The 11,192-nt window shown below is 37.7% G+C and overlaps 1 protein-coding gene across 12 annotated transcripts in view; it reads right to left on the bottom strand.

Moving 5' to 3' along the window:
- Positions 1-8,234: 8,234 nt before the first annotated feature.
- TRIP12 (thyroid hormone receptor interactor 12) overlaps positions 8,235-11,192 on the bottom strand; it is an 83,098-nt gene continuing 80,140 nt past the window's right edge. For all 12 annotated transcript variants that reach the window (XM_082319932.1, XM_082319937.1, XM_082319931.1 and 9 more), the window contains one exon: positions 8,235-10,473. In XM_082319932.1, coding sequence (XP_082176058.1) covers positions 10,277-10,473 — 197 coding nt within the window. In that variant the 3' untranslated portion in view covers positions 8,235-10,276. The remainder of the gene's footprint in view (positions 10,474-11,192) is intronic.

Below are 11,192 nucleotides of genomic sequence, written 5' to 3'. Positions count from 1 at the left end.
TCATGCTCTTACATGGTTTAACGAGTCAATAACTCAAAACAGGAAATGCAGAATCATTCATTTATATTCCGTATTCAGCTTTACCTCCTTTTTCTTTTCTTTGATTTAAAAATCTTTGTGTCTCTATTAACTACAAGGAAAGGAAGCATGCTTACAGGATTCTCCAGAGTAGAGAGGCACATATTGAAGTCCCTAGCACATCAGGTTTTGTTCAAGTAATGAGAAATCTAAGTAATGAAAATGCGGCATGCTATCTCAAAGATATGGGTCCAGTTATCTCAACATCTAGTGCATACACTTTTGGTGTGTGCTACAGCGTTACAAATGACCTTTACCAGGCAGGCAGGCATTTTTGCGTTAGGTGGTACCTCTGTAAATGAAGCTTTTGCTTTTGGGAGGAAGACTGTTTGGTTATGTGGAAGACAATGTCCAGGTGTTGATCACTTTAAAGCAAACTGTGCCTTTCCTCACTGATTATCAGTTCTGCAAAAAAATTGGTGTAATTATGAAAAAAGAGGAATGGGGTTATTGATATTAGCAAGTTTACTGAAGACTTTTAAATAAAGATACATAAACTGTGAACTTGAAAACCAGAGTGCCATCTTTGATTGCATATAAAGCAAGGGATAAATCTCATGGTGTCTGGTTTTCCACTGTCACATGAATTTTTTCTACTCTCCGTAGTCAAAAAGGCAAGATATTAAGTACTTCTTATTACCAAAAAAAAAAAAAAAAAAAAAAAAAAAAGGCAGAAATAATCTGTGTCATCCATTTGACAGCTTCAGCTATGTGCATAGGTGTTGCAGCTCAGTCTCTCTGGCAAACACCACATTGTTTAGAAAAGCAGCAATACAGTGCATATCCATGCTGCGTATCACCTAGCAGCAAATGGAAAATATCTAATCCTTGTTGCTCTGGAGGGGAAAGTCATACACTTAAACAAAGCTTCAATAAATGAGGCAAGCTCCACAGAAGAGTGCTTAACATGAATTTGCCAGTACGTTTCATAAATGGCCTTGACTAAGTAAGAAGACTACGTTGCACTGAGAGTAATTGTACTATAAAAACTGAATGAAAGGTGCAGCTTTGCCCTTTGGAAAGCTGTTTTGCTAATATTGTGTAATGCAAAGCAAATATAGTCTAGATTTCTTAAAAACTTTTAAAACTATATGAACATAACATGAAGTATAAAAGACATTATTACATACTATTATATATTATTCTGATCTTCACCTTGATTCAGATGTGAACAGGTGCATTTTCATGACTATGAATCAAATAGGTAGGCCTCCTAAAAGAAATAACAGAAAGACCCGTAATATCTTTGATAAGATATATTGACAACTAACTAACTGGAATTGCCTTATTCCATTTGAGAGCTCTTAAAAAGCTAGAATTATTGCTATTATAGTAATTTATTTCCCTTAGATAACAATCAAATTAAAGTTTAATAGTTAGATTTTATTTTCTTCTTTTCTCACAAAAGATTAAAAATCCTTGGCAGCTGGTAATTTTTTCTGCTATTTCCAGATCGGGTAACAGTTCTGAGGTACTCCACTTGCAACCCTGTTCTGTTTGATGCTGTACATAGAACGGACAAAAGCTCCCCGCTATAAAAAGCTTACCATTAAAGTGCAAGAGAGGACAAAGCCAGACATTACAGAAAGACAACACAGCACGAAGGACACAATGAGACAATACCAACCATCACCACAAGCCGTAAGCGTAGACAGCAATTGTCATTTATCATGATCTTTTTTTTTTTTTTTTAGGGTAAACAGTATGGCAAAGAAGCTTTTTAAAGATTAATGTGGTTGAGGTAACCTAAGAATACATACAGGTGTGAGATGAAGAACAAGAGAGGAAACAAAGGTTCTTTTTTGGAGCATCGAAAGACAAGAACTTTATATGTAATGTGGTGGAGAAAAGGGAGCTAAGAGAGACACATGGAGAGAAGAGATGGTTGGCACAAGCAAAGCAATAGACTAAAAGTAGTCTGCATACCTGTCCCTTGAATGGGACTAAGCAAAGCAAAGTTGTCCTTACTATTAAAAAAAATGAAAACCTAAACAAAAATGCCAGTTATGTAATGGATATGATATACCTGTTGAAGGATGTACATAGATAGAAGAGGACCTGTTAAGCACAAGGCATCAGCACATTCAGATCCAGTATGGACACAATCTTTTTGAGACCAGACTGACAGGAAGGATGGTTGTATTTAAAAAAAAAAGAAAAAAAAAAAAAAGAAAAAAGGTAAAGCTCTTGGAAGAATGATTAAAAGCCTTATTTTGAACTTACAAGTATTAAACATCTGAACGTCAGTTGTTACATCAAGACTGGAATTTGGTCAGAAATAGTCTGCTCCAGCACAGAAGGATAAAACCTGTACCTCATTACTATGAAGGTAGCAGCTGAACATGTTTGAGTGCAAGATTACTGAAAAATAAGTTGTGAAAGGAGAAAAATAGGAAACCAAGAATGGGGACAGTAATTGTAACATATAACATATATAGCAGCAATAACAAGGATAACAGAAGATAAAAGTAATGTATAGCTATATAAAGTTGGTACTGTACAGTCTCCCCCTATTTTATTACTAACACTGCTTCCGCATTCAAGTTGAAGGATTTGTTGTAAAGCTGTCCACTCTGCCTACCTAATGCAATTTTGGTTGTACATTATTTATACCTCTACTTTTGAAAGAGGTAAATGTTGTATCTAAGAGATCAATGCTGCTAGAGAAGAGACGCACTCAGACAGTAGCTATCTGCAAGCGTCAACTTTGTTAGGTCACGAAGCATGGATGTTCCTCCTATAACATGCTGTCTTTCTAGCTTTAACTCCCATCATTGTTTTTTAACTGTCACTCCTAAGAAAAATGTTTTTCTATGAAACTGCATTAAAGATTGCTCAGTGAATCTATAAATACCTCTAACCAAATAATTGATACACAAAGTGAAATGCTACTGAATCTCGGCTAATTGGTAGCTTCTTGCTACATCTTTTTCTGTTTACACTGTTATGGATATGCAGGACCTGTATCAACCCAAAATTAGGCATCCCACAGCTGTCAAAACCAATATCAAAAGTTATTGCAGCTGGAATTTACAATGACCTCAGAAAAATGTGCATCTGATATCAAATGGCATCTCATTCTCTGTTCCCTTGCCCATACATTTTGTAGGATCAAGGCTAAATTAATTTGTAAACTGCACAGCAAGCTCTTGGTAGAAAATGTATTTTTGCAGGTACATATCACTAAAAATTAGCAAGAACACAGTAAAGCAGAGGGTCGATTATATAACATGATCACAAACATCTTGAGCATCACCGTGGACATACACAGCACTGCTTTGGTCACTCACTTATCACTACTCATTTTTCAAATTCTGTGTATGGGATGGGAGTAGAACTTTTTACTGTCTTTTGCATTTCACGTTCTTAGTTCTACCTAATCTTTCAATATTTAGGCAGCTTTCAGGATGTTATTTTTGGTTAATACCTGTGAGAACTGCTCTTTCTAGAAAATCCTGTATATGGAATTATGGCATCTCTCCGTAACTGCTGTCAAATCATGTTAACTACTTATTCTGGAGGAACTTGGAGATGACCAGCTACCTGCTGGGACAGGGATAAACAGAGACACAACAGCCTCTGAGCACAGGTAAATGCCACTTCACTCAATATTAAAAACAGAAATAACTTTCGGAAGTTTTTCCGGAATTTTAAAACCCTTTTAAGAAAAGCAGAAGTAATTAAGGCCTGTAATTTTCAGTCAGTTGAAGCAGAGTCCTCTGAAGTGGAGATTACTCATAATCTGCAGCTGCAAGAAAGACCCTTGTCATTTCCATTCATTTTATTGGAAAATTTAGAAAACCTTTCTCTCTGCATATAAATTTCTCCTATTGAACTTATTTAAATTGATAGGACTGATGTAGTGCAGAACAGTGCAAGACTATTTAAGATGCATATAAACTTTTTTGATTCTGTCATTAGTAAATGCCTGCATGCAGTTTTGATTTTAAATTCTACAGATAGCTAATTTTAGAATCGCGACGTTATGGTAAAACAAAAGAGATTTATCCAGTTGGGTCTTGAAAAACCCAGGGAGACTGCACAATCTCTCATCTGGGGATACGAAGCCCAGGGGAGTAATCCCTTCCCTCGATCTACCAGCGGCGCGCCTGTTACCGCGGCACGGCGCGCTGTCGCCTGCCGTTGCTGCCAGGGCACGCTGCTGACCTCTGCGCAGCCCTTTTCAGCAGAGCTGCTCTCCAGCCAGTTTCTCCCCTTACCTCCAATTTCTGGTCTAGCAGAAGCAGCCAATACTGCAGGCCATAAGTTGGAAATTATCAGTCTTAGAATTCAGTGTTATTAAAGGTGGGATAATTTTGCCGTTTGATAACCATTTTAAAGCGACTTTTTTTCCTCTTTTTTACTAGCATTTATACTTCTAGTGTCCCAGACTAAGGCTTGCTCCTTTGCATACCAAAGAAATAACAAAACTGTGGGAAACCTTTCTGAATGATTAGTAACATCAATACTTTCAGTAAATTAAGCATGCCAAGCTACTAAGTGAAGACATAAAAATTAAATACCGCCATTTGTTTGAGAAGCATAGCACAGATAATAGGATTGCAGGAAACACTGGCTTCAGGAAAGAAATAATTAGGTAGGAAATTTTCATTTTTAGTCAATGTCTTGACAGTTTCAATACATAGAAGTAATCTGTGAAAAAAGGTTGGAAGAGGAGGCTAGGAAATAAAGTGCCGCCTCCTAGATTGGCTAACTGTTTCTGGACCACTGCCTGCCAGAGGCTTCTACGTACAAGAAGCCCTAAGAACAGAGGGGCTGCAGTCAGACCAGGCCTCCGTTTAGCCTGGAATACCTTGGATAGCAGCAAAAGGAAGAGTAAAGCCACATACATGATATTTGCCCTAAATATTGTTTCCCATCACTTGTAGCTCAGAGGCCACCTAAAACAGACTGAATTTAACTAAATTCTGTTTTTACTCCTATGACCCATTTCACTAACTCACTACAAACCATCAGTTAAGGTGGCTGTCTTCCCTGAAAGCATAGGCTTTACTTTACCAAAGATCTATGAAATGTACCCTGATGCTATCAGGTACAATTACACTAAATGCTCTCAATATTTAACCTCACCCACCATATGAAACAGCCACAAGAGGCCATGGGAAGAGTGAGGAACCAAAGAATGGGAGGACAGGCAAGGCAATGAAGCAGGAGTCCATGTCTAGCTCCTGAATTAAATGCCACAAAAATATTGTTGAATAGCCATTTACTACAAATTCTGATGCTAATTTATTGTAGTAGTTTTCCATACTAAGGCAAAAGTCTAAAAATCCCCTATTTTTCCCTTCCTGTAGGATCCCACCATCCAGGACAGTTAAAAGCAGGTAGCAGCTAGGAGTGCTCTATAGACAGCTCATGAAATCTCATGGTCTTTTCTCTCTACTTTTCTCTCAGTTGTATATTTGGGAAATAGCTGTTGAAATGGGATAACTGCAGTATTTTTAAGTATCTCCATAGTATCAACCTGTCTTAGATTTCAGTACGTGAGAGTACATTGCGTTTAAGCTTACCTTTACAAAAGGAAACCTCCTCCTTCAACCTCTTCCCATTCTCGGACAACAGGGCAAGGCACTTGCTGTCTCACAACATTTTCAGGCTTATCTACCTCTGTCTTTAATGGGGTCTTAGCAATAGCCACAGCCTAACATTAAAGCAGTGGGGGGATGGAGATAGACAGGACCAAAAAAAAAAAACAACCAACCCACAACACACTTGTTGCTTTACGCCAACACACTGCTTACAGCTTGAACTGGACGGTTTCCTTCTTAACAACAGGAGATGTCACAGGAGCTGGGAATCCCCCTCTCTTCTTTTGGGGGGGAAGGGGAGTGGGGGCAGTGCACACTTTGATCTCTCCTATTACTCTTTTTAGGGCGTCTTTTCATTGGTTTGGGTTTTTTTTTTGTTTTATTTTTCCTCTTTGCACCAGGTTTGCAGAAGCTGCTGCCAAACTAGACTTAGAGCTATCAGGAATTTTCATCTAGTGCCTTGAAAATATTGGATGTATCTTCACCATCTCCCTTCCACTTAGTTGTCCTGTTGATGGTTCCAGATTTCAAGACTCCCCAGACGCACGCAGCAAAGGAGACACCCAAGACCTGCTGCTCCTCCACCCCCAAAGCAGCCTGATGCCTGATCAATACATGCACATTTCAGTACCGGGAGACAAGGACCTAGTATTCCTCTAAAGCCATCTTCTACCCCAGTCCACTGAAGCAGTTCTTCCTTGAGCTATTCACTGTTAGTCACAGGCAGTAGAGCCATGAAATTTGTTTCCTATCCACTGTACGAATGTGCATTAATGTTCTGTTAAAATACATGTGACCATGCAGCTTATGCTGTTGTGCTGAGGGCGCTGGGGTGGGGTGACTACTGCTACTCTTGGGGCAACCAACTCCCTCATCTGAGAAAAAGCTATTAAAAACACAATGCACCGGGAGAGATACAGCAAGTTGAGAGCACACAGCTGTGAAATTCCTGCAGGATCACAGAAAGAGATCACATGGCATAGAGGTTTTCCACTTCAAGCTATCGAGAGACCAGGAAAGTAAAGGAGGAGGAAGAGACACAAAAAGCCCTGGAAAGGCTCAGCTACCAGTAAGATTTCCCCACCCCTTCCAAGCTTTTTCTTGTAATCCATCTCAGCAAAGCTTTTTATTTTTCCCCTTTCTGCCAACAGTTTTAGCTATAGAAAAGCCTTTTGGCTTGGGGAGGCATGTTCACATTAAAAGCAAGGCATTATCCCTGAAGTCAGGTAGGCTTTCGGTTCCCGTTGGAAAGCCCTCTGCAGAGGTACAGGCTTCTCAGGTGATGGGAGCTGGTATTACTCAAGTGAACACGGGGTGCTGAAAACAGGTGGGACAGGACCCAGAAACACTACAGAGGACAGACCTACCTCCAGCAGCCGCCAGAAAAGAGGGCACAAGTGATGCAGGCACTTGGAACTTCATCAGTCCCTGCCCTTAGGCACCCACCTTCTCAGCACAGGAGAGTTCAGTAAGGGAAAGGAGATGGGGGGGGAAAAAATAAATAAAAATATATGGTTGAGGGGAAAGAAGGCAGGATCTAGGCAATTTAATCATGTGAGCAGCCTGCATATGAAAACTTCAGTATCTGATCAAGTTTGGGCAGGGGCATGGGGATTTTACACATACTTGGAATTAATTCTTGTACATCTTCCTACAAAACGTGAAGTAAAAAAAGCACTACAACTTACTAACTCGTGTCAGATCTGATACTACTTAAATGTTCCCTACACAAGAGATTTCTGTATAAAGCAAATATCTAACAACAACAATAAAAACAACAACAACAACAAAAATCACTGCACAAGTTCAGTAGCAGCTATCAGTGCTTGGATGGCACTTTTTTCCATGAATGATTTTTTTGCTGCTCTTAATTTAGGACATGAAACTCATCCAAAACAGTAACTGATAGCTGGTTTTCTCTACAACCAGTTGAACTTACCATGTTAAAAAAAGCCTCTATTTTCAAAAATAAGACTTCTTATTGTACCTTTTATTATACCTTATAAAGATATACAAAACAGTTCAGTACTAAGACAACTACATATTCTCCTGAGGGCTACATAGTCCTCAACAGGCAGCTGCACACACCTATGATTGGTTTTAGTGAGTTTTTCCCTTAATCCAAAGTTCCTGAAAAGGAGGAATCCCTAAGATCTTGCCCCACCCCTCCACTTGTTCTCAGCTACTCTTAGATCCTACAGTTCTGTTTGTAGGAAAGTACTGCAGTCATGAGAACTGACTCTTCAATTTATTCTTCAAGTTACTATCTTTACCTTTTAAGCCAGACTGCTCTTCTAATACACTAAAAGTTGCCCTTGGTAGTGGGGGTGGGAAAAAAAGCGTCACCCAAAAGGGTTTCATTCACTTTTCAGGCCAACTACATCCTTGGTCTGTGCTGAAAATGACAGCCAGCACAACAAAAATCAATTGTCACCACGGGTACTTGTTTTTTCCTTCCTTTTTAAACAGGCAACCAACAACTTATTTTCCCATTGAAACAGAATTATACAATGGCTATATATATATATATCAAATTTGAGAACTCCTCAAAATTTCCAAGTCAATGAAAGCCAGATTCTAGAGGGAGACAACATGGGTAAAAAAATATCAATACACATGATATTTTAATACAAAATATTAGCTTTTCTTTTTTTTTTTTTTACACAAGTCAGTTTTTTTAAAATATAGAACCTTAAAAAATGAACAAATTGCTATCCACACACTATAAACACTTTTTTGTGCTCAGTTTGATCAAGTTATCAGAACAATTTAAACACCAGTCCATAGTTTAAACACTGCCTTGAAGTTTTATGAAAACTATGCCGCACTGTGCACTACCATTATTATATGTACAGTGTGAAGCACCTTCTTTCAGTTTTAATACGGTAGTAGAAACTGTTCAGTTATCAGGTTCTTTGTGCAAGGATTTCACATTCTACTCATGCTCATGACAGATTTGCATTACATTTCAGTGGCACTGGTATGAGCAACCACATGTAATTCTGTGAATGTTCACTGGAAGAATGTCCATTACATGTACTGAAATACATATTCTGGAAGTACAAGTTCTTCAGCTAGATAAAAGAAAACTTGTTATTGTTAGTTTAGGGGAAATACTAGCCTGATTAGCCAGAATTTAACAATTTCTAAGCACTGAAATGAATTTTGATTTCTCAAAGTTGAATAAAAGTCAGTAACTATCACATTTTCATAGAGATGAACAATATAGCAGGTACATCTCAGGAATATTTGTAATTGCCCGTTTTTTGAACCCACAGAAAGAAAAAATTTCCCTCAAAGTTGGAGGTCTTAAAAGGTCTTGTTTTAGTAGTAAATCATCCACAAGTTGCAGGCTTTTAGCCAAGTAGATTTTAGGATGATTTACTTGCATTACAGTAATTTACACAATTGAACTTTATGCATACAGTACAAAACTATGAACAAAAAGGTGAAGCAAACTTTTTTATTTATATTCAGGTAAAAACATTAACCTGATGAAGTAAATTATTGCAGATTTGAGAAATCAGCACATAAAACAGTTGGACAGAGCATTGCTTACAGGTGCTTTATCTGTGTCAAAAGACAAAGGCTGAACTGTTTGTTCCAAGCTAGCGCTGGGGGGGGAGGGGGAAAAAAAAAAAAAAAAAAAAAAAAAAGAAAAAATACAAAAGTAACCAGGAACTTAGATCAAGAACAAGAAAACTGTTTACTCAAACAGGGAATGAAACAACTAATTTCTCTTTTAAAAAACTTTACATCGATTCGAAATGCTCTGGCCTTACCACAATACACACTGGCCAGCCCAAGCTGTTGGACTTCAACTACTTGAAAGAAATAATTCTTCCTAGCCTCTCTTAAGAGGCTTTTGCTGCCTGAATCACTGTGTAAACAGCTCTAGAGCGTCGACTGGTAAAGGCTGTTGCCATCATATCCTACCACTACAGTAAAACTATGCTATAAGAAAGGTTCTACCTAGTTACAAAGGCTGAATTATATTGACAATATATATTTGATTTCAGTAAAATTTAAATTATCTTAATCAGAGAAAGAGGCATGGAGCAGTTAAATGCCCACGCTAACCAAAACATAACAATTGTTGAATGTTGCACACAAAAAGAATCAAGTGAATTGCACATCAGACAATACATGAGGATGGGTAAAATTAGAGGCAGGTGAGGGTACACAGAACTAGTCTACTGAACTAGATTTGTCAAATACATGGTGTATTTTAATTTCTGTACTTATGTACAAAAGTTGTCTTTGGAGGAAAAACTTCAGACTTAGCTAGATGGATACACACAGCCCAGTATTAAACTGCACAGCGACATTTATTGTTCCAGCCTGGAAAAACATCCCTTTTTAAATTTCACACAGCAAAGCAAGTTAAAAACTTCACTCATCAAATAAATGATAATTTAAACAAGAACTTGCTAAAGAAACCTTGTCACAACAACTTTTAGGGCCTGATCACTTTAAGTCCATAGGGGCCTTTAATGAATATCAACCAAGTGTCTTTGTTTATAATCTGCAAGCCGTTTTTCTACAACAAGAAGGCGTAACACGTTTCCTTGACTCAGGTGATATACTTAGAAAAGAATCATGAGTTTCTCTTTTGCTGTAACAGGCAGACATTGCATTTTTCATTGTGATCAGGAAAGATGGAATGACTGCTGCCCTTCTCTTGCAGCTATCAAGAGTTTTTCACGCATTATCTCAATAGTTGAATAGTCCGGCAATTTGAGATAGTTCACACAAGTCATTACTGAGGGCAAGAAATCATCTGGATTCTCTGTAGACTCAAATGTCTTGCGTACAATTGTCAACGGAGGATTCAAACTTCGAAAGCCTATTAATGAGAAGAGACATTCAGAATAAGGTTGTTTGTCTTGAAAACCCACAGTTAACACTGTAGACATCTAACAGTGACAGAAGCATACATCTCATAACTGACTTTTCAATCTCAGTTTTTAAAAGTTTAGAATATGGCTTTATACAGCCATGTAGCAAGCTAAAAAATACCTAAAATCCTTTCTGTAGATTAGTTTTCCAAGATGAATTAAAAAAAAAAAAAAAAGAAGCTAGATGCATCTAGCTCTTAATTCTGTGTTCTGTATGTGTAAAAAACCTATTTCAATCACAATATTTTTAAGAGTTTGTTGGTTTCATACACATTTTCTAAGATTCTCAGAAGTTATCCATGACTGTTGTACTTTTTTTTTTTTTACTCCAGCTAAGGTTTTTATACTCCTAACCCTCAATCCTGTCTGCACCATCTCTCCCCAAAAGAGCTCTAAAAAAAATTTTTTTTTTTTAAAGAATCAACTCTTTCTTATAATGTCAATTCTTTAATTAGTAAAAAAAAAAAAAAAAAACCCCAAACACAAACCCCAAAGAACATAATAATGGAACAGATGCATAAATTCTGTTTTTACTTGCAAAGCATTCAGCTGAGAATATGGTAAAATGTGTATTCTATAATGGTCCCTAGCAAAGACAGCAAAATTCCTCAGTTTTCCTCATGTCTCTCATCTAAATTCTGAAATTCAAGAGGGGGAGAAATTAAAG

This window comes from Platalea leucorodia (genome assembly GCF_965183815.1).
Source record: "Platalea leucorodia genome assembly, chromosome: 8".
In the NCBI taxonomy this organism is placed as follows: Eukaryota; Metazoa; Chordata; class Aves; order Pelecaniformes; family Threskiornithidae; genus Platalea; species Platalea leucorodia.
Note: the sequence above shows the minus strand (reverse complement) of the source record. Positions and strands in the feature narration are given on the sequence as shown.